Here is a 23,877-nt window from a genome sequence, read left to right as displayed (position 1 = left end):
CATCCTCACAGGGAAGGATTTCCTAATATCTGATCCAAACTTCTCTCTGTCAGTGTGGAGCCATGAATTCATCATGCACTGAGCTTCTGCTGGCCCAATTCAGAGCCTCTGCAATACAGAACCAGTGCTGTCACACCATTAACTGTGCTGATACCAGATATATAAATACTAGTGCCAGCTCTAAAACTCCTCAGAGTAACCATAAATTCCAGTGTAAGGACTGTGGCTCCCCCTTAGAGGCTCAATTTACAGTGAAAATGAGATAGGCTGGGCAGGGCAGGTCCTGCAGGTTCAGCACTGGCATCTCAAAGCTGAGATCCAAACCCCAGAGGGTTTTCTGCTCTGTGCGCTGGCCCTGGGGTGAGTCTGGAGGGCAGGAGGGTGTTGGCTGTGTGCCTCTTTGGGGCTGTTCCTGCTGCTCATCATCCTGGTGTCACCTGAGCATTGAGCTCGTCCTGAGCCGTGCAGGAATGGCTGAACCAAGAGCAGCTGGTGCTGGGAATGTTTAAGTGGAAAATGATGTGCTAACACTGCTGCTGTGGGGTTGGGAGTGCTCTGTGTCCCGTGCAGCACTGCCAGGTTTTGCAGAGCTCCATAAGCTGCCAGCTGGAGCTTTTGGAAGCCTGAGCTCTGCTATCTCTGCCAAAAGCTCTTTACTTCATGGGGGTCTGGTTTTTGGATGTTTACACCCTCATTTTCCTAAAATAAGCCTGTACCTGTCTCGTTCAAATGTTGCTGGGAGGTCTCTGCACAGGAACAAACCGTGCTGTGACTTGTCACCATGAGACTCTGGATTCTTCACGAAAGGTTTATACTCTCCTGAGACATTTTTCTGTTTAAAACTTAAAACTCTTCAGTCTTTTTTGGTTACACAATCGAGATCTGCACAAGTGTGGGTGTGATCAAAGTGAACACGCCTCTCACAGAGCAGGTGCACGTTGAGTCTGCCTTAAGGCTGCCCCAATCCTTAGGGAAGCTGGCTTTGATGTCCTGAAGTGGTTTTCCTACCATGAGTGGCTCTGTGTGAAACAGAACACTGGGACCTGCTCAGGTCGAGAGGGTTTCTCTCTTTTTGTGAGAGAAACTGAGGAGAAAGTGTAAAGAATTTGGGACCTGCATTTTCTTGGCTTCTGACCTTGCTTAGCCAGGTGGAAGGGGAGCAGCCCCAGTGCTCCGAGTGCCCTGCTCAGGCTGTGCCTCGTGCTGGGAGGTGCCCAAAACTCTGCTTTTGGGAATGTTCTGTGGACCTGGTGTCTGAGCCACTGCCTCTGCCTTACAGGGATGTGTTTGTGACTTGGGAATGGTGATGCTGGGTGGATTTACAGAGGAACGTGCTGAGTTCCTTGGCAGAGCGCGGGTGGTGTCTGGGAGGCGTTTTTGTCCTGTCCAGAAATAATCCTATGTGTTTCCAGGTGGAAGAGCAGGGATAGGTGGAATTTACCTGTGTGTGGCAGTTAATGTTTTCTCCTGAAAGAAACTTTTCCCTCCAAAAAGCTGCATTTGATTGGTTTTCCCCTGTATGGTCTGATTGTCAGATGAGGAGCAGCAAGTACTGCTTGAAGCATCCAGCTCTTCCCTGTAGAAACTCTGCTGGCCTTGGAGGGCAGGTTTGTTCTTTTGCCTGCACTGCCACAGCTCTTGCAAGAATCTCTGGAATGATCCAGATTTTGCTTCCCTTTCCTTGCAGACTAATTCCCACAGTTAATTGTTGCATGGATTGTTCCATGCTGCAGCATTGACTTGTGGTGCCCAGGTGATGCCAGGGTTTGCCCTGGAGCCTGGCAGTGCTATGCCCAGCTCCAGGGCTGCAATACCTGTGTCCCAGGAGCCTTCAGGAGATCAGGGTGGCTCAAAGTGCTGGCTTAGGATGCCCTGAAGCAATTCCATTTTCATCACCCATAAGACGTGTTTTCCGCTCTTGTGTTTCTCCTTTGTGTTGGTGACGGGACTGAGTCCTATTCCCATCTGCTTGTTTGGTCTAAACTTCCCAAATATACGTCAAGGAGAAGCATGAAAGAGGAACTTGAAGGTGCCTGGGTGCTTGAGAAGTAAAACTGGCTGTTCAGAGTTCTGTGGGGCTGACTTCCCATTTCTTTGGGGCTGTCACATCCCGCAGAATTCCCGTGGGCGCTCATGCTGGGGGCTCATGGGTGGGTGCAGCAAGGTGGGGACACTTTGGGGCCCCACCTCTGCTCTGTAGGGGTGGGCAGGGTGAGGGGAGCCGATCCCTGAGCAGGAGGAAGAGCAGGATCACATTCCCAAGGTGTTTTTGTTGTTCCCCAGCGTGGTAATTCGTGATCGGCAGGTTTAGCTCCCGCTGCTCCAGGCACGTCTGTGGGTTTCTGGCTGTGTTCCTTTAATGGAGGCAATTTAAAATACACCAACAAAGGGTGGAACACAACGGGAGGAAGTGCTGGCTGCACTTTGCTGGGTTGTTTTCACCTCTGCTGATCGCAGTTATCAGTGATCCAAGCCCTTACTCCCATCTCTGTCCATCCTGGTTACAGCACAGCAGTTCTTTGTGTATTCCCAATTGGAATTTTCCTGCTGCAGCGCTGGTCTGAGAAATGCCTAAAAAGCTCAAGCTGTTAAAAGCTGAAAGCTGTGCTCTGTAACCTCTAGACACGATGAATTCCAGAGAAATTCCAGGCTGGAGCTGCTCCTTAGTCCCTGTGCTGACAGCAAACTGTTTGGGATATTGAAACTGTTCTGGAGCTCAGTGATAGGATGAAATCACTCCGGGCCTTCGTCATCCTGTGCAGGGAGCTGCTTTCACTTTCAAACCTGGGCTGCACGGCCAGCAAGGAAAATGTCCTGTGGGATTTTTAGGGTCGTGTCCTCTTCCCTCTGGATCTGGGGGATCGCTGCTGCAAGGAGCTGTGACTGAAGTGGCTGAAGTTGGGAACAGTCTCTGCATGCTGCCGCTGAGGGCTGGGCTTTCCTCTCCCAGCCTCTCCCAACACCACTGCTGGCTCCTGGAGCCTCCTCTCCGGGGATTTGCCATAACAGCGGAAGCTGCTGCTTGCTTGGTAAGAGAAGCGGTGGAAAATCACTTTAAAAGTTTGTTATAGTGGTGCTCTCACGTGTGTGGGCCTCTGTGTAACCAGTGTTTACTGTCACAGCAGCAGGATGGGATGTGGAAGTGGAAGCGCTTTGGAACTTGCTGATTTTGATGGTTTTCCGTGATGTGGCTGCCTGGAGCATGGTGGGATGGGCACAAACTGAGAGGGCTGTTCCCACTTCTCTGTTCTTGTGCTGGGTGTTGTCCTGCTGTCCTCTCAGGCTCATGCAAGTCTCTGACTCTGGATTTAGTGTTTTATTTAGTTTTTCCTTGGAATTTGGGAGTGTAAACTGGACAGCAGCCCCTGGCACTGGGACATGAGCTCAGAGTGAGAGCTGGGTCAGGCTCCACGTTCATCACCAGGAACTCCTTTTGCAGCACAAAGATTTGGCAGGTGCAGGTTGGATTTTGGGGTGTCCAGTAAGTGCTGGTAAGGAATTCCCTCAGCATCTTCCAGGATTGAAATGTGGCTGGAATGGTATCAGCTGTAGAGTGGTCTCTTGGTGCCTCTTTTTCCCCCCTGTTTTCAATGCTTGGCTATATTTTGCATTTGCAATACAGCCCCCCACAAACCAAGGCTCAGAGCATTCTAGCTTTCTTGCAAAGCAGTTTTCCTTCGTTTTGCCAGTGGGGTGTGATCTGTTGTGCAGTTTTCCTGGGGAGCTGCTGCTGCTTTAGAGGCAGCCTCTGCTCTGCAGGGTTCACCAGTGAGATCTGGTGGTGTGAGACACAAGCTAATGCAGAGCAGGCACAGAGGGATGCTGATATTGATTTTACCCTTCCTGAGTTCCTTTGGATATGTAAGTAAAGCTGTATATTTTTATTTGCTATGGCTCTTACGGGAATCACTGCTGCTGATTTCCTCTCAAAAGCTGTTGCAAATAGGGGAAAGAAAAAAAAAAAAAAAAAGAAAAGCAGCAAAACCCCTGAAGTCTGTAAGGAAGAGTCACAGGGTTTTATAGACACACAGCAGTTGGTGATATTGACCCTGAGATCAGCAAACCTCAGCCTTGGCTTGGGTAAAGCTGAGCAGGAGTTGGAGAGAATCTTTTTGCAAAATAGAAAAGGGTGACCTTCTCCCTGCAAGAAAACCAAAACCCAAATAATCCCTCTGGGAGCTCCACACAGCATTCCATAGGTGGGACATGACTGCTGAACTCTGCTTTTCACACAGAACACCCTGGGCACTCGGGGGCTTTGCCTGTGACTTCACTGTAGGATCAGGCTTAGGGGTCCTGGGTGGTCCCTGCAGCCCCCACATGAGCCCTGCCCAGAGGGCACTGCTGGCACGGCTGTGGCACCACGGGGAGGCAGAAAGAGTCACTTTAATTTCACTTTCCATCGCAAACGCCGCAGTCATTCTGTCTGCCGCAGGGCCGCTTATTTTTAAAGGAGTCAGAAATGGCTTTTCAAAAATATTCCTTGTAGCAAACAGTGTGTCCTGAATGATCAGAGGTGGCTCTTTTAAATTACAGCTTTGCTCTGCGCTCTGTAGGTGTTGTGTGTGGCTGGATTGCTCCATCCAGAGGTTTTGGCCACTTTGATTTACTCAGCTTCCTTTACTCAGGAAGTGACAAAGAAAGATTCAGTAGAAATGAAGATATTGTGAATGCTTTTCTCTGCTCCTCTGGTTGTATAGGTTGCTTTCACCATCTCCTTTTTGTTTTAATCCATTAAATCCAGTTGGAAATTGGTTACCTGTGGGATTGTGGAGAATTTAGAAGAAAATTAATCAATTTGGTGGTTTTGACTGAGAAGTGCACTGGAGGCAGGGTGTTACTGTGAGATTAATCCTGCCAGGACAATGCTCCTGATCTCCTTTTGCCAGGAAAGTGCCAGAAGCTGATAAATTCAGGAAATTGTGGCATTAATACTATTAATTTCAAATGAGTAATGAGGTATTGTTGGGTTTGACTGCTGTGGGAAAGGTCTTGGTGCAGAAACATCTGCCTTGGAGCTGGGGAGACCCCAGAGTGCCACAGGATGGGAGAAAAGGGTTCAAACATCTGCCTTGGAGCTTGGAGACCCCAGAGTGCATCAGGGTGGGAGATGAAAACATCTGCCTTGGAGCTTGGAGACCCCAGAGTGCATCAGGGTGGGAGATGAGGGTTCAAACATCTGCCTTGGAGCTTCGAGACCCCAGAGTGCCACGGGGTGGGAGAGGAGGGTTCACTGCTGGCTCAGCAGTGTCCCATCTCCAGAGCATATTTTCAGGAAAACAGGCAGTTTGGGGGAATTGATTACCATGAGTTTGCACAGGAGTGCAGAGTTTTCTTGAACATTAGATAAGGAAATTCCTCAGGCTGAGCCCAGCTGTGGGTGACCTTAGGGACCTGCAGGGCTCCTGGTGTGAGAGGCGTGTTCCAGTTCCAACCTGGGTGAATTCCTGGTGTGGTGCTAATGCAGAGCTCTGTTTCCCATAAAACCCTCTCTTTTCTGAAGAGGCAGCAGCATTTCACGGGCTGTTTGCTCATCTCTGAGCTATGTTTAAACTCACAAGTATTTTTTTTTTCCCTCCCCTCTGACAAAACCTAAACAGCGCCTTTCTTTCCCAGCCCAGGACATGGTGCAGGGTGAAGAGCACAATTAAAGACGCTGCCACCACTCACTCCACACCCTCCTGAGGACTCCATGAGGCAGGACACGGGCTGATGCTCTCACCCCACCATGGATGGGGGGAACAGCTTCCCACAGCACCAGCAGCCGGGCGACGCCGTCCGCGGCATCCCCGGCCTCCGCTCCCAGCTCGCCGTGCCCGACGTGGAGGTGAGGCCCTGCACATCCTGGGGAGGGGGAGGCTGTGCCCAGGAGGGGTCTGGGCACAGCAATCTGGCCTGGTACATCCTGGCAGTCTTGGTTTGTGTTTGCAGCAGCAATTTCCAGGCTTTCCAGGCAGCTGCGCAGGGAGTCGAGGGATTGAGGTGAGGAGGGAAAAGCTGTGATTAAAACAAAGCCTCTCTGAAAGGTTCTGGCTGCCAGCTCCTTGAGGAAGGACTGAAGAGACTCAGAGAATGTGCTCAGGATTGCAGACCTTGTTCTTGCCCCAGCACATCTCTATCAGACCTTGTTCCTACCCCAGCACATCTCTACCAGACGTGTGAATCTGTGCCCGGGTCCAGCCGTCCTTGTTTCCAGAGCAGCAGAGATAAATAAGTTGTATTTGTCCTGATATAGTTGCTAAAACCAGACCAGGTCCCTGATGCATTTGTCCAACAGGGCAAAAAGCAAACCCTGTCCCAAAATAGCTGATGTGTTCCTGGAGTTTTCTCTTTCTCTTTCAAACTCTGGAATGTGTCACATGCAGGGACACAGAAGTTCAAGCGAGGCCCAAGTTCCTTTTGCTTCAAGTACGAGGTTTCATTGTTTTGGGCATAAAAAGAGCAGATTAAAGGCTGCTGTGGAGCTGAGTAAGGGGATACTGTGTTCTCTCCTTGATTTTATTGGTATGAGCTGAGCTAAGACCTTGCCATTAATTGGAGACTCTTCAGGGAAGTGAGAAGACAAAAGGCACAAAAGGACATTTTTGGATGTGACCTCTGCCGGCCAATTTCAGGTTATTGGGTTTGTGCTGACATCCCACAGAGACTGAATCACAGAATCATGGAATCACAGAATCACTGAGGCTGGAAAAGACCTTCAAGGTCATCAAGTTCAATCTGTGACTGATTCCCACCTTGTCACCACACCAGAGCATCGAGTGCCACATCCAGCCCTTCCTTGGACACCTCCAGGGATGGGGACTCCAGCACCTCCCTGGGCAGCCCCTGCCAATGCCTGACTACCCTTTTCACAAATAAATTCCAGCCTGAACATCTTGTGGCACAGCTTGATGCCATTTCCTTTGTCCCTTCAGTGTCCTGTGCAAGGGCTGGGGAAGGGGACAGTGGTAGGGGAGTGGGTTCCAAAACTGAAACTGGAGTCCTGCTGGGGAGACAAGGAGCCACCTGTGCCTCTGGGAAGCACTGAGGGAGGGAAGCCATGGGCCTGCAGCCCCAGGTAATGGTTCCAGGTCTCTGCTGTGCTTTAACTGTTGTGCCTTCTGCTTGCAGAATTCCGTGCTGGCCGCCGACTCGTGGAGTAGCTGCTACCCAGGCTCTTTCCCAACCTCATCTTTCCCAAGTGAAAACCAGTGAGTGCTGTTCTCCTTTGTCCAATCCCCTCTGCTCTTGCACACCCCGTGATTCAACTGTTTCTTTGCTGCTTTCCATGTTTACTTTACGATGTGATGGGGAAATAATTGCATCACTCACTGATCTTGTGGCATTTCAGACACTGCTGCAGCTTGGGAGCAGCAGCAAACAGCTTTTTGTTTTTAAAAATGAGAAAAAAGTTTTGTTTTCTGTTAAACCTGGAGGCTGCAGGAAGGGAGAAACAGCTTTGGTTTAGCCTGGGTTTGTAACACTAATGGAATTTTTAACAGATCCAACTGAGCAAACACTGGGCAGTCCCTGGCTTTGCACAGATGTGCAGGAAGATGTTACCTGTACTGGGTGTTGTGTTTTGGGTGATGTTAAAATCCTTTACCATGTCACTGGAAGTGACAGACACTAACAGCCATGTCATGTCTGTACTGAAAAATTTTGTTTTCCATTTTCCCTTTAAAATGAACTTTCATCACAAGGTGGGATATGACAAATGTTTGGGCAACATAAAGTGGCCTTGTGCCATCACTGGGTGACTTGGATGGGGACTCTGGTGGGGCTGGGGGTTTGGAGGCTGATCCATGGCTCCTTTGGTCTCTGTGAATGCAGGGAGTGGCAGGGATACATGGGATGTGTTCTTTGTCTAGGCCAGAGGTGGGAGGAAGGAGAACTGAAAAAAGCAGAATTTGACATCCTGAGTTAACAACTGTGTTCCAGGTGCCTGGCATTACACTGGGGGTTTAATGTGACCTCCCTCCTGAAGGGATTTTGGCATCTTCATGGTGGGATCCTGTGGTGGTGTTCACAGGGGTCTTAGGGTGAGGGAAGAGACGAGAATGTTGACTCCATGTTTCAGAAGGTTTGATTTATTATTTTATGATATATATTATATTAAATCTATACTAAAAGGATAGAAGAACGGATTTCATCAGAAGGCTAGCTAAGAATAGAAAAAGAAGGAATGATAACAAAGGCTTATGGCTCAGACAGAGTCCAAGCTAGCTGACTGTGATTGGCCATTAATTAGAAACAACCACATGAGACCAATCACAGACCCACCTGTTGGATTCCACAGCAGCAGATAATCAATGTTTGCATTTTGTTCCTGAGGCCTCCAGCTTCTCAGGAGGAAAAAATCCTAAGGAAAGGATTTTTCATGAAACACATCTGTGACAGGATCCCTGTCTGGGAGGGTTTGAGTTGCAGGCAGAGAGGAGCAGTGAGGGTCAGCCCCTCTGTCAGGGGGTTGGTGGCACTCGTGTCCCTGTGGTGCTGCTGCCCTGGTCCCCTCTGGGCACAGCAGGAGCTGTGGGGTGGATGCACAGGGCAGTTCCCCATCAGAGGGTACCAGAAGCTGCCCCACAGGTGCTCAGGGAGCTGAGCTGTGCCAGCTCCTCCCCACAGGAGCCTTCTCAGATCCATTCAGGCCCTTTGCTTTTGGCCAGCCTGGCTGATTGGAAGGGGCTGTGCTTTTTGAGCAGGATTCCTGTAAATTACACGTTGTGAATCCTCCGGAGAGCTATAACAGAATTTCTGTTTTGCTGCATTGAACCACAAGATTAGATTGTGTTTATCTATTGCAATTTTTTTTTTCTCCTCTTGACCATTTGTTCTGGTTTTGCCCCTCATTCTCTTCCTGTACCAGCGCTGCCGGGAACAGCCCAATCCTGCAAGGACATGCCTGTGTCTCACACAAACCTGGACTTGCTGCCTTTCCTGAAGTTACTTCTGGAAATGAGCCCCATTGTAGTAATGATTTAATAGGGAATGATTTAGCCAAAGTTACACTTTTAGCTTCCTGGTCTTCATACCCCAGGAGGTGTAAAAATAATGTAAAAATCACCTTTCAGGTGAGATGTTCCATATCTGCATTTCACATTAAAAAAAAACAAAACCAAACAAAACAACTCTGTGCTTTTTGTATTTGAAAATGGCACTGACTCTGTTTTAGGTGGATTTAGGGTGAGTGGTAGGGATCCTGGAAGGAATGGAAACATTGAAAAGTGGGATTTTAAAGGCAGTTGTAATTGTAGCCCATGCTGTAACATGAAAAAATGCAGCTGGCATTAGAGGTGGTGCACGTTTTTCTTCAGAATCCTTGCAGAGAAATCTCATTTGCAAGTGGCTTTGTTTGGACAGGGCTTATTCTCATAGCAACACCTTTATCCTGAAGCAGGTTTTTCCTGTTTCTTTTCAAGAGTTCACTTTCATGCTAGGGAATTTCTTTAGAAGACCCCAAATGTGGCCTCTTGGGCTCAGATTTTCTTAACCTGACAAATGTCAACAGTGTATTAAACCTCCCTGAAAGAACCAGGGAGGGTCAGAGCTCTGAAGAGCAGCAGCTCAGCTCTTTTCTGAGGAAATTATCCCTGCAGAGCTCAGCTTCTCTTGATAAGAGGCTCAGCACATTCCTGGCCAGGGGGATCTGGGGCTGGGGCAGATCACAGCTGCAGCAAAACTTTGTCCCCATTTTTACACTTTTCTTGTTGTTTTTATGCCCTTTTCCACCTCTGCATGGAGCTGAAATAGTAAAGCAGGCTCTGAAAAACATGGATTGGTGTCTGATGAGGAAGGAAAGTACCAGGCTAGTGCCAAGGCAGCCTGCAGCCTCTCAGCTCTCCCTGATCTTCCACTGGCTTGGGATGAGAAGTTTGTGTCTCTGAGTGGAGGACAGAGGATGGAGCCTGGCCAAAACACACATGGAGGTCTCAGAGAAGTGGCACCGTGGGGCCAGAAGGGCTTTGGGTGCATTGGTCATGCTCGTTGGGATGAGCAGCTGGGTGAGCAGCTGGAATGCAGCGGAATTGCAACGGAGCGTTCCCTCTTTGGGCAGCTGGTGTGGTTAAACCAGCTTCAATTTCCTTTCTGGAGCTGTTTTTGGTTGTCCAGTGAAGCCCCTCAGCATCTGGGGGAAGCTGCTGACCCACAGCAGAGCAGTTTACCAGGCATTGAGCCCTGGAGAGGCTGAGCAGGTGGGGACAGGGTCACTGACCTGATTCTTCCAATTAAAGCCTTTTTATCTCAGTTTATTTCAAGCTAACTTGTCAATGGCTCTGTGCCAGCCCTGCAAATGAGAGGAGACAGCTTTGAGTTCTGACTCCAGGGAAGGTAAAACCCAGCTCTAAAGGTACTGAAGGGATTTTGGGGCTTTTCCAGGAGGATCTCAAAGCAGTGCCTGGAGCTGCTGTGGGCTCTCCCTGCAAACTGCAGCAACCAAGGGCATCTCACGTGGGCAGATTGGAATACCAAGATTAAGGGTAACAAAATGCCAAGCAGAGCTGGTCATTCCACAGCAGGCCAGGGAGGTTGGAGCTCTCTTGCTCTGTTTCTTGTTACCTTGACTGACCCTTGTCCAGGGGAAGAGGAGAGGGTGTTCACTTTTCCAGTAAAAATAGTTTTCCTATTCCTTGGTTAGTTCCTTGATGCTGGCCAAGCTGTGTCCTCGTGTGAGAGACGACCACAGCAGCCTTGCTTTGAAAGCCTTTTAAACCAGCCTTTTCCTGTGTGGAAATAATTAATTCCCAGAATTTATGCCCAGATTTGAATTTCCTTGGATGGATTACAAAGAGCCAACAATCAGGGCTGGACTTTGGGAGCAGGGTTGTGGTCACAGAGGGTCGCAGGTAAAACTGTGACAGCACAGAAAAGGAGGAAAGAGCTGTTAATTTTTGAGGGTTTTGCCTTCAGTGATGGGAAATGAGCAGGAAAAATGTATTTATCAGAGGAGATAACTGTGTTTGCTCATAAATCCACATGTAAATGTTCACCAGCTGTGTTAACGAGCTGCTGGCCATGCACGGCACCTTAATTGCTTAATAATCCTTTGGCAGCTTGGCATTCCCAGCTCCTGGGCAGGAATTCTGTTCAGACTCTGTTTCTCCCTCTCCCAGAGCCCTGTTCAAGTTTCTGGCCTTGGATTCTCTGGGCAACAGGGTGAAGAAAGAGGAAACCACCCAGCTGGGGTGGATATCCCATGGCACTCGCCCAGGCAGGAGCACGGCCCCTTACGGGAAGGATTACAAAGCACATTCCTTGCTCCTGCAGGAGAGGGAAAAGCCTTGTGCAAGCCAGGAGGTGGCGTGGAGCAGAGGCCAGGAGCTGCTCCTGGGCAGGAGGAAGGAAATTGGCTGCTCTCCTGGCAGATTTTGCCCCTGGCTGCCTGGAGGAAATGGATGCAGGGAGCAGGAGGAAGCTGGCATGGCCCTGCCCAGGTGCAGCAGGCAGGATCTGTGCTTTGTTCCCTGGTTAGCCGAGCACTGATCTTGCTTTTGAACTCACACCACTCACATCCCTAGTTCCTCTGTCTGGGTAACAGTTCTGTCTGTGTTTCCCAGTCACCAGCCCCTCCGTTCTGAGCTGCCTGTCCAGCTGGGTTAACAGAGATGTTTTCCCTGTCAGAGCTGATTTGTGAGGCTGTTTTGGGGGTTTTGTGGCCTAAACTGGCATTCAGCTGTGATGTTTCCCTGTCCTCACATGGTGTGACTGGCAGGTCCATCACACCCATCCCAGGGCTCCATTCTGCTTTGTCATCAGGGCTGAAATACTGGGTACTGCAGACCATTGATATCTATTAAGTCCTTCCTGGTGTACACAAATTAAGAATTACGGTCTTTATTCAGCATTCTTACACTGCTGAATATACAACTGGTATACAACTGGTACAGGTATTATTTTGCCCTCTCTCTTCTGAATAATACCCAATAATATCTCTCTCCTGTATGTGACATCCTGAAGTTTCAGCTTCACTGAAGTTTCACCTTTGCTTCAGAAGCTAAAGGGACCTGAGAAATTCTGGGGATTCACAGGGAGTAACTCCTTTTCCCATTTCCTTCCAGGCAATATTTTAGCCCCCCTCAGGATTTTTATATGGATTCCATCAGCAGACCACATTTCTTGGATACAAACTATGCAGCTGTGGACCCCACTGACTTCTTACCAAAAAATGGGGATTTTCCTCAGGTAAGTGCAGAGTTCCTGATGTCTTTGGGGGGAAAATGAGGCTTTGGAGTGCTGGGGATTGCTTTACAGTGTTAGGGAAAATGAAGAGATGGGTGATAAATTTGTCCAGCCCCAGAGAGGAATTGTATGCAGTTGGGATCAGTCCTCTGAAACCAGGAATTTGAAAGGTTTGGTAGGAGCTTCTCTGTGGTAAAACAGCTTCTGTTTTTTAAAGGATTGTTTGACATAAACACTGGTGGTGCTGGGGGCTGCAGGAAGGTCCCAGAGTGTGAACTGAACCCGCTTCAGACTCTCTGGTTATTTCCCTCCCAAAATTCTCTTGTGCTGCGTGTTCTTCCTCACTGGTTACAAGTGGTGGATTCCTGAACAGTGAATATTTAGGGATTACATCAACTCAGTGCCTAGCATTCCAGGAGTGGAGCCAGGTCAGTTTTTGCAGAGCTGAAATGTGGGAGCAATGAGCAGTGACCCAGAGTCACTCAGCATCTCTGGGGACCCAAACCTCCCTCACCTTGGGGGTCTCTCTGGGTGGGAAGGAGCATTTTCCATGGAGGTTTTGGAACATTGCACTACTTTTGGCAACATTTTATGGTAAGGTTAGTCAGTAAAAACTGCAGGTGGTTGATATGATAGGGCTGACTTTGGAATGAAGGGACAGGCTATATCCTTTCATGTGTTAATTCCCTCCTTGTTGTGTTTTTTGTTTCTTGCCATGGCTAAATAGTGGTTTTGCCCCTCCTTGGGGCTCTGATTTCTGCAGGTTTGGATGTGCAAGTGCTGGGGATTTGTGCTTTTTGGGGTGGCCACTGGTCCCCCCATCCCATTCACATCAGGGACCCACCTGGGCAGCCACTGGGCAAGGTTTTCTGGCTGGATTAAACCAGATAAATAATTAAATCACAGGAGCATTGATCTCTGCCTCCTGCAGAATTAATTGTGGGAGGAACAAGGCAGAAAGGTGATCTCATCAACTTGTGAGACCATTTATGGGGCTGTGATGGGAAGGGGAGAGGGGTCCCTGCCACAGGTCTCACCTCCAGGTCTGGTGGGGTTTGGCTGATGGGTTCAACGGGAAAAGAGCTTAATTATTTCTTTAACTTATGTATTTTGTAGTATCTCAGTGGTCAGTCAGCTTCCTTCCCTGCTGCATCACAGAAATTGATCTCAGCCAACTTGGAGGAGCAGATTTTTGGAGGTTCTCTGTGGAAGGAGATGCTTTGTGTTGGCTGGGTGAGAAAAGAGCAGGGAGCTCTGAGACAAAGCAAACCTCAAATGATTCCCAGAGCAAGAAATAATTCTTGTGCTGCTTTTATCCTTTGGGAGAGGAAGCCATGGATGGGAGTGAGTTGATTTTGGGCAAATGGGCTTTTGTTTGGACTGAACCTAACACATCCAAACCAGTTCCTTTGCTGGGCTGTTGTACCACCATGTGCTCCCAGGAGGAGCAGAGCAGCTTCATGGTGCTCTCCTGTCCTGTTCCATGCTTTGTGAGCCCCCCTGGAGATTGCACAGGTAACAGGGTAGTGATGTGTCACCTTGACACTGAGGAACAGGGGATCAGGCTTTGTTGGAGCTCTGTTTTCCAAGCTGAAGCTCTCTGGAGCCAAGGGACAGTGCTCAGTTATTTCACCTCTGGGGCTGTCTCTGGAAGAGAAATTTCAGGCTCCAGTCGTCTTCTAGCAGCTCATTCTGCAGTATGGAGCCAGGTCAGCCTTCTTGAACACTCAGCTTTGCATTTCTGAGCACCCTGCATGGTCTCTCCTGTGCTCACTCTGAGCAGGATGCACTAAGCACTGACATGGAGAAACCTCAGGGCTCTCTGAGCCATCAGGCATTGCCCATGCAGAGAAAAGCTGCAGATCTCCTCACAGGAGCCAGAGGTGGAGCCTGGCTCTGGTAGAGCACCAGGTCTCAAACTGGAGACAGTGGTATCAGTCTGGAGCCACCTGGGAGTTTCCTGAAGCTTTTCCAGCTCTTTCTTCAGCAATGTTTCCCACTTGAGTGCTTTCTCATTGTCCCAGACACCAAATTGTTAAATATTAACATTTGGCCAGGGAAGCTGAAACATTCCATCCGGGAGGGGTGGGAGCAGCTGGGTGGTTCCATATTTCCAGGTGGCTGTACAGGAAAGCACCTGTCTCTTCCAAACTTCCCTGCTGCCATGGTAGGAGTGGCAAAGCTTGGTCCAACCATGCCAGACAGAGCAGTGGAGCCCAAGGGGCAGCATGAGGAGAGTGCTGCAGGTGCTGGTAAGAGATTCCTGATCCAATCTGTGGTTCTTGGGCAGGCAGAATGGATCAGGTGCTTGTGTGAGGGCTTGTGCTGCCTCCACACGTGGATACAGCCTGTTCTCTTGGCTTTGCTCCCGTAGCAGAATCCAGAATTTTGAGGAATAATGAAGGATTTGAAAGGTCTAAAGAGCAAATGATTGAGGCATTTGTGCGGCAAACCCTTTCTGTTGGTGGCTGTGAGGGTGTTCACAGGGGTCTGAGGATGAGGGAAGAGATGAGGATCTGACTCCATATGTCAGAAGGCTTGGTTTATTATTTTATGATATATAGTATATTAAAACTGTACTAAAAGAATAGAAGAAAAGGTTTAATCAGAAGGCTGGCTAAGAATAGAAGAAGAACGATAGCAAAGGTTTGTGGCTTGGACAGAGAATCCGAGCCAGCTGACTGTGATTGGCCATTAATTAGAAACAACCACATGAGACCAATCACAGATGCACCTGTTGCATTCCACAGCAGCAGATAATCAATGTTTACATTTTGTTCCTGAGGCCTCAGCTTCTCAGGAGGAAAAATCCTAAGGAAAGGATTTTTCATAAAGTATCATGGCTACAGGTGGCAGTGATTGTCCATATGCTGTAGAGTTCAGAGTGGGAGTTCTGGTGCTTTTTCCTCTGGCATTGGCATTTCCTCTCATCATCCTTCCTTGTTTTGGGAGTCCTGCAGAGTGCAAAGCCTTTGCTGACCTGGGGATACTGAGAGTGGGAATTGCCACATTTTTTAAAGGCTCTGGGAGTTTCTCTGTGGTTGAACCATTCACCTTGCTGAGCAGGGAAGGTGCTCGCTGCATGGCCAGAACAGCCTGATGAGAACTTGAATTTGTTTCCTGCACAATAGGGTTCTGGCTTGCTCCTGGGGTGATTCATCCTTGCTGATCTGTTGGCATTTTTTATATAAACAAGTGGCTTGAGTGGAGGTTCAGAAAATAGTTCTGGGAGGCCACGTTGGCTCTGACAGCATTTCTGGTCTTGGGAACTGTTGTGTGCAGGCAAAGTCTCATCCCAACCACACGGTGCCATCTCCTTGTGGAAAAGTCTACGGACTGCCCACGTGTCCTTACAAATCACAGTAAATCACAGTCCTGGGAGAAGCAGGGGTTGGTTTCTGTTGCTTCCCTGCCTTCCTGCTGGTTATTCCTGCAGTCCCAGGTGCTCCTGAGCTGGGATCTGGCACTCATGGGCAGCAGCTCTGCAAAGGCACCGTAGCTGTGGTGGTGCTGTCTTGTGACACTGATGGTGAGAGCTGTTAATTGCCATAATAAATCATTGAATTAGGAGGGTTTAACTTATCCTCTGGCCTGTGTTGTCTCTGTGAGCTGTGTCTGTCCCCAGATCCTTCAGAGTCAAAGCATCCTGCTCTAGGAGAGCATCCCTGCTGCTCTTGGCCACCACAGATTTTTCCTTACTTCACTGCCCTGGTCAGTTTAGAATTAATTGAAACACAGACTCTGCCTAATTCCTCTGAGCTCTTTGCTATGGCCTTTGCTGGCAGTCTGTGTTCCCTTTGCCTAATTTTGTTGCTACCTGTGGCTCTAGAAGAGGACTTTGCTGAACACACAGAAACCTCCTGTGCTGACTTGAGAGAAATAAACATGGGAAGGGGAGCAGCTCTTGGGAGCTGGGGACATGGTGGGTGTGCAGATCCTCCTTCTCTCCTCAGTGAAGCAGCTCTGGGTGCTTTGGGAGGAATTCTGGTCCCCTTTTTAAAATGTGGGTTGGAGGGAGGAGCTCAATCCAGATGGATTTATCCTGTGGGTCAGGATGAATTGCCTGCTCCCAGGCAGGCAATTCTGTAATTCTTCAGTAATTCTGTAAAGATGCAGTCACAGCCTTGTTTGCTCTGCTGTGCTGGATGGGGGCTCCTGAGCACGTGTGTTAATCGTAAACCAGCCCTCTCCTCACCACCACCAGCCCCTTGCAACCTCCTCCTAATCTTCCTTGTTAAAGCAGGAGGAGAAATTAACCTGCTCTTAAAAAAAGTATTAATTTTTAGAAGTGCTGCAGAGAGCACAGAGCTGTGGTGATTTAGGAGAAATCAATGCAACAGTTATTAAATTATATGGAACACTTGGTTGTGGCTGAAACAAAGAGTTTCCTGGAATAAGAAACATCCTGGAACTTCTGTTGCTGTCCTGGAGTTATGTCTACAGGGAACACAGACATTAAAATCCATTTGCAGGCAGTTACCTGGCTCTTGGCCTTGGGAAGAACAAGTGGCTTTGCATGCTCATGTCTTTGTTTCTGCACTGCAGCTTTGGGGTTTGGGCTGATGCAATAACACTTTATAACCCCTCTGCCTGAGGTACTTGACACATCCTGCAGCCCTGGGGTAAGGAAAATGAAAAGGTTGTGGTTATAATAATTCACTGTGCACTGACCAGAGGCTTGGGGTGCTCCAGTTGAGGCACCCTTGGAGGAAGGGAGGTGTAATTTGGTTTTTGAGGTGTTTTTTGTTGTCAGTGGATTGCAGGAGCCCCCTCAGGTGCCTGTGGCCCTGGGGAAAGGGGTAAAAGAGCCTGGAGGGCTCAGATATCCCCACCACATTCTACTCTTGATAATTTTCATCTGTGTTGCTGCCTCCAAGCAGCAATGCCCACTCCTGGCAGGAGGGATGGGGATCTGCCTTCTGAGGGTCTTGGCAGGCACAATTCCCTGCCTCCTCCCTTGCCAAAGCCAACAAAAGTGGGAAAAGCCAGTCTGAAAGGCTCAGAGCTCTTAAAAGTGCTGCTAATAGAATCCAATAGCACACCACGGGGACGTGGTTGAAAATAGATGTTTAATTCAAAGCAGAGCTGGTCTGAGTCAGGGGGTGCAGAAAGTTCCCCAGCACAGCAACTCCCTGGGCTTGGCTGAAAGGGGATAAATCAGATGTGAGAGCTGGAATAATCCTGCTTTCCTTGTCCCTGCCTGTCAGCACACGTGTTCTTGGGTGAATTGCAGGGGGGCAGGTTGGGAACATTCCAGGTGGTGGTTCCACAGTGGTTTATCTTCCCCTTGGTGATTAAACTGCTGTGGTCTTGCAAAATCAATGCAGCAGCCCGGGGTGTCTGAGCTGTGTTCCCACTTCCTCCAGCAGCACAGGTTCTCTCATGGCTGCATTTTGCCCCTCTGACAGAAAAGGAAGAGGAAATAATCCACCTGCTCTTCCAAAGGTTGCACAGATTGCCAGCCCTTGATTGACTCAGCCAGGACACAGTGGTTCAGTCAAGGTCACGCAGCAAGCTGCTAATTAAGACATTACAGAAATTAATTTGGCCTCTTCACTCCACACATGTCATTAAAGCACCTGCCCCAGCAGAGCCTGCCCTTAAATACAGCAAATTCAGAGAGCAGCAGCCTTGAGAACCCTCAGCCCTTGTGCTGCCCACAGAAACCAAATTCTGCTGTCGCTGTAGTCCCTGCAGGACGTTCTGCTGGTTCTCAGGGAAGTGCTGCTCACAGCCTCCACTGGGAGGTGAGTGGGTCCTGGGAACAGGGAGAGCCCAGCCCAGGCTCCAGCTCCTCCTGGGAGCCCCATTCCTCACTGCAGACCCTGCCAGAGCTGCATTGTGCCAAGGAAAAGGTGCTTTTCTTTCAATTTGATTATTGAACAAACCTCCTGGACTGGGTGTGGAATGTGGATCCTCACTGCTGATGTCTCAGTCCCTGTGGAATGAGTCCTGCTGCAGATTTTTACCCTCTGGGTGGTTTTCCAGCCTCAGTAACTGTGAGTTTTCCTTGGAGGGGCCCATCTTCCTTCCTCATCTGATGGCACAAAGCAGAATTCTCTCACTCAGCTCTCTCCTGGAGAGCTTTGTCTGCTCACCTCTGTTCCTTCTTTCACGCCAAAGCTCTGTCTTTTGAGAAGTCCCTGATAAAATGGGATTTTCCAGCTGTTCCCAGCACAACTGAGAAGAGCTCAGCAGTGACAGCCACAGCAGCAGGCACTGAATTCTGCCTCAAATGTGGAGCAGAGATGAGCTGTGCTCCCTTGAAACTCTGTGGGTGCCTGAAAGTTCTGGGAGCAGGGATGGGGAGACTCAGGGCAGTCAGGGCTCCTCTCCCTCCCCATTTCCAGCACGTGCACTGCTGGGTTTGCTGGGCAAACTGGGATTGACCCCACGGGCAGAGCCACCAGCCCTGCCAGGGAAGAGCAAACAGGAGCCTCTTGCACCCAAAGCAAACATGACAGTTCCCAGGGATTTTCCAGAGGGTTATTAATTGGATAATTCCTTTAATCTCCAGTGTTGGAGGAGACCTTCATTAAGTTTACATCCCCCTTTTTGTGCCTTTTTCTCTTCCCCACCGGAAATTTATTTCTGTTACCAAAACTGTTAAAAGTTAAAAGGGACAGCTTTGGAAAGAGGAGGCAACGGCCTCTGGGAAATAACAGTGACCCAGGGAGGAAAGGGAAGAGAATGGGCCACTCCTCTGGATTCCTAAAGGCACCACTTGGGGTGGGGCAGACACCAAAGACAAAGAGAGCAGCACATGGCTCTGGGGGGGACAGACACGTGGGGATTCTCCTCATGAGCTTTGTCACTTCAACCGCTTCACATAAGCACTGAAATCGGGGTTAGGGGCAGGAGGGCAGAACCCCCAGCTCAGAGCCAGGGGGACAAAATCTGGCACAAAGAGAGCACATGGCTCTGGGGGGGACAGCAACGTGGGAATACTCCTTATATAGGTTGGTCACTTCAGCCGTTCACCTGAACCCTAAAATCATGGGGGTTAGGGGCAGGAGGGCAGGACCCCCAGCCCAGAGCCAGGGGGGACAAAATCTGTCACAAATAAAGCACATGGCTCTGGGGGGGACAGCAACGTGGGAATACTCCTCATGAGGTTTGTCACTTCACCTAAGCCCTGAAACTGGGGGTGAAGGGGTAGGGACAGGAGGGCAGGACCCCCATCCCAGAGCAGGGGCTGCCAGGGGTACAAAATCTGGCACAAAGAGAGCACGTGGCTCTGAGTGGGGACACCAACATGGGAATGCTCCTCATGAGATTTGTCACTTCAACCATTCACTTGAACTCTAAAACTGGGGGGTGGGCAGGACCCCCAACCCAGAGCAGGGGCTGCCAGGGGGACAAAATTTGGCACAAAGAGAGCACATGGACACCAATGTGGGAATACTCCTCATGTGCTTTGTCGCTTCAACCATTCATCTGAGCCCTGAAATCGGGGCTGAAGGGGTAGAGACAGGAGGGCAGGGCCCCCAGCCCAGAGCCAGGGGGACAAAATCTGTCACAAATAAAGCACATGGCTCTGGGGGGGACAGCAACGTGGGAATACTCCTCATGAGCTTTGTCACTTCACCTAAGCCCTGAAATTGGGGGCGAAGGGGTAGGGACAGGAGGGCAGGACCCCCAACCCAGAGCAGGGGCTGCCAGGGGGACAAAATTTGGCACAAAGAGAGCACATGGACACCAATGTGGGAATACTCCTCATGTGCTTTGTAGCTTCAACCATTCATCTGAGCCCTGAAATCGGGGGTGAAGGGGTAGAGACAGGAGGGCAGGACCCCCAGCCCAGAGCCAGGGGGACAAAATCTGGCACAAAGAGAGCACATGGCTCTTGAGGGGGGACAGCAATGTGTGAATACTCCTTATGAGCTTTGTCACTGCACCTGAGCCCTAAAATAGGGGATGAAGGGTTAGGGGCAGGAAAGCAGGACCCCCATCCCAGAGCAGGGGCTGCCAGGGGGACAAAATCTGCCTTTGGGTGGCCGTGGAGGGGAGCAGAGGGAGCCTGGAAGGCTCTGGCTCTGCAGAGCTGTTTACTGTGCTCTGTGGTTGGATTACACCACGTACAGTAATTCTCCTCGCACTGCCAGTAATTTCACTGACTTACCAAGCAGGCATCATTTCCTGAAAGTCAGCCCTGGACTTAGAGGAAGTAAGAGCCCTCTCGTCGTCGTGACTAAACAGTCTATGCAAATCTCCCGGCTCAGGACGGCTCTGCCGGGCCCTGAGTCTCCATTTTTCTCTATTTTTCTCCGTTTTCCTCGCTCTGGCTGCTTCATGTTGGCTTTTAAAGCCCCCTGATGAGCGCTGGCTGTGAATGGACCTTTCTGCACTTTCCTCTGAGCACCCTCCCCCTGCTGCTGCCTCCTGCACCGACAGCCCCACGAATGCTGCTCTAAAATGTCCCAAATGCAGTTCTGGCTGAAGTTCCCATCTCTCTACAAGGTAAAACCTCATTTTTTCCTGGGTTTTTCCTCTTCCTCCATGGAATTCCTCGTGTGTTTGGTCGCCAGGGCAGTTTTGCAGCGGCTGCAGAGTTTTGGGAGTGACACCTCTCCATGTTGGGTACTGGGAATAGATTTTTTTAATTTTTTTTTTTTTTTTGTCCCAAAGATGTGATTTCTGTTTTGCTGGAACTTGCATTGCTGGGTGCTATTGAGTGTAGAATTTGGAGGGAAGGAGCTCTCTGAGGATTGATCCATGTGATGGCTTTGAGGGCTTTTATTTCCAAAGTTAATTAATGTGGGCTGCAGGAAGCAAGGGGAGCTAAACCTTCCACACTGTCAGTTTGTTGTCCCAAATTTAGACAGATTTTGGGGTTTGGCAGCTGAAAGATTTTATAGTGATCATCTGCAGCTCTGATTTGGTTACTCCTGAATAGTAATTTGCTTAATCTGTCACTTTTGAGGTGCTAAATGTCTCTTGGGTGACAGTGTGGCTGTAATTGTGGGTGTGTATTTGGGTGTACAGATAGGTTTTTTGGGTTTTTAATAAAACCCCCTCTTCACTTGTGTGCTGTGCAGTGCAGTCATCCAGAGCTGCTCTGCAGACACTGTTTCCTCAGTGTCTGGATTGTGAGAAAATAAACCATTTCTATTGATGGCTTGATGGAAAAAAAAAATAGTTTTAGGATGCTTGTTCTGTCTGTATTTAGACTTCACCTGTTCTTTCATTATTTTTAACACTTTGTTTTGACTGAGGGAGCTGAGCTGTTCCCAGGGGCTTGGAGAAAGATCAAATGTCTGGGATGGGGTACCTTGATTTTTTCCTGATCTTTTTTAGGGAGATAATGTGTCATAATCGCAGTTTTGGGGTAATGACAGGAGTACCATGTGCCACAGGAGCATCAGGTTGTCCTCTGCTCTGAGACCCACCTGCAGCTCTGGGTCTTTGGCCCAGGAGAGGCCTGGACAGTCCAGAGGATGCCACGAAGATGCTGAATTCCAAGAATAAGATTTATGTAAAAATCAGTTGCAGAAAAGTATCTGAAATAAAGATCCTGCCTGTCAGAACAACTTCCATGTGGTGCAAAAATTTGACTTCCACCGAAACAGAACTGCTGTTACTGTAGAACCTCATGAGAAAAACTTAAAATTCAGATTAATCCATCTGAAACAGAGACAAAATTACATGTTTCAGTGCCTGAACTAGCTCTGACCATGGCCTTTTGGTTGAGGTGATGATCTTTCCTTTTCCCTGAGGTCACCAAGGCAGCTGCTTCCATTTGCAGCAGATAAACCAGGCATGGTTTGCACTGGTTGTGGTTATCCATGGCCTTGTGTTGAACAATTACCCCGGGTTTGGTAAATTTACAGAGGGTGGTGGAAGTTCTTGGGGTGGGGAAGCCGGCAGGTGATTAATTTTAGTGCTCTTTAGATAACGCAATTAAGTTAAGACAAATGAGGGATTCTGGAAGTTTGTGACTAATGCCTGGTAATGCTGGCAGGGGATGGGATCTCTGCATCACTTCCAGGAGGAGCATTGTCCTCCCTCTGCCTTGGGGGCTGCTTTCCTCTCCCCACTTCAGCCCAGTCGTGGGGCTGGAAGGGTCTGGGTGACATTTGCTGCAATGTCTTGGGTTGGGTCATGAGGTTTTCCCATATCCTGTTGCTATTCCAGCCCATCCCTTCCCTATTGTTGGGAGCCTCGTGCTCACTCTGTGCTGCCTCCCCTGCCCTGACGTGGGTGTGCAGATGTTTCCTCCTTGCCCAGCCTCTGCCAGTGCCCTTTGCAGGTGAACAAACCCTGCTTGGAAGTGGGACTGGGTGGGATCTGGGACCATCTGGATCCTGCTACTCACTCTGGCCATGGCCAGACCCACCCAAGTGTTCTCCTGCTTTCTGGAGTGTGAAAGGGAGTCCAGGGCTCCCTTAATTCCAAGGTGATAAATCTGGGTGCCTGTTCATGCCTTGATTTCTGGGCAATCCTAAAATAGCCACAGGAATATCAGGAGCAGGAGCTGCTGCCCTCACTCCCTGAGTCTTTAGGTCCAGCAGTTGGTGATTGTGGAATCCAAACTCCCCACATCACACCTGCCATTGCTGGAGTGCTTCCAGCACCTGCACTGATGGCTTCAGGGCACATCCCTGGCCAAATGAGACATCCCTGGGAAGAAGGGGAAAGGAACATGTCCCAGTGCTTTAAACCCTACAAGCCCATAACTTTTGATAGCAATCAAGGGGATTCTGACCCAGCTCTTGGCCTGAAGCCCTTGGGAGCAGCACAGCCAGGCTCAGCTGCTCGTGGGTTTATGTCAGGCAGAGCTAAGTGACTTTTAAAGAGTCTTTGGCTGCCTTTCTGCCTGTAGTGGGAAATTGGCCTTTACTGGAAGTGATTCCTCCTGTAGCAGCCCCTGGCTCTGCTGGCAGCAGCCTGTTGGGTTACCCTGGTGCTCTGGCTGGGCTGTGCAGCATCTCTAGGGCCACCAAGACAGACCTGTTGGTCCATTTGCCCTTCCTTCATGGGCAGAGACTCATCTCCTGCCAGACCTGAGTGCTGGAAGTACATTGCTCCTTATTAACAGCAAAGTTTTTCTGCTTTGACAAAATTTGGAGGTGCTGTTTGGTGTGGGAGGAGGGCTGAGGTGTTGGGAAGGGGAAGGGTCTGTGCCACAGTGAAGAATGCAGAGCAAGGAGTGCTTATTGGTTCTTGCTACCTGAAATAGGGAAACCAAATGTGAGCTTGATGTTAGGGAGGGGATTGATGGCTCTTTCTGCAGAGCAAGAAGTGTATATTGGCTCTTGGTTCTTGTCACCTGAAATAGGGCATGGGCTTCATGTTAGGGAGGGGATTGATGACTCTTTCTGAGCCAAAGTCTGTGTGACTCAAACCAACAGCATCACTGGGCTGGCACCAAATAAAACAGTTGCAAACCATCCAGCCCAGTCACCAGAAAAAGAGCAAGGGCAGAGCCTGGTCCCTGTTGCTGGAGCATGTTCCTTGTCCAGGCTGGGGCTGGCCCTTGGGAAGAGGATTGGTGGATCTGCCTGGATTTACCTAAATTCAAATCCAGGTGACACCAGCACTCCTTCCTGGCAGCCTTGTGTGTGTAGAACCTGCCTGGAGGAAAGAGATGTTTCCTACAGGTAGTGCTGCATGGCAAATTGCAGTGAAATAGCCATGCTGTAATCTGGTGTAGCTGGGTCTCTGGGGGCTCCTGCACATGAATGGAATCCCTGAGTCCTTTGGGGTCGAGATGAAGCC

The 23,877-nt window shown here is 49.5% G+C and overlaps 1 protein-coding gene across 1 annotated transcript in view; it reads left to right on the top strand.

Moving 5' to 3' along the window:
• Positions 1-2,632: 2,632 nt before the first annotated feature.
• Positions 2,633-23,877, top strand: part of SBNO2 (strawberry notch homolog 2) — a 48,281-nt gene continuing 27,036 nt past the window's right edge. Inside the window, exons 1-4 of the mRNA XM_059489856.1 lie at positions 2,633-3,029; positions 5,617-5,827; positions 7,111-7,190; positions 12,039-12,162. Coding sequence (XP_059345839.1) covers positions 5,729-5,827; positions 7,111-7,190; positions 12,039-12,162 — 303 coding nt within the window. The 5' untranslated portion in view covers positions 2,633-3,029; positions 5,617-5,728. The remainder of the gene's footprint in view (positions 3,030-5,616; positions 5,828-7,110; positions 7,191-12,038; positions 12,163-23,877) is intronic.

The sequence above is a fragment of the Ammospiza nelsoni genome, chromosome 27 (assembly GCF_027579445.1).
Source record: "Ammospiza nelsoni isolate bAmmNel1 chromosome 27, bAmmNel1.pri, whole genome shotgun sequence".
NCBI classification, from domain to species: Eukaryota; Metazoa; Chordata; class Aves; order Passeriformes; family Passerellidae; genus Ammospiza; species Ammospiza nelsoni.
This window is presented reverse-complemented; position numbering and strand designations above follow the sequence as displayed.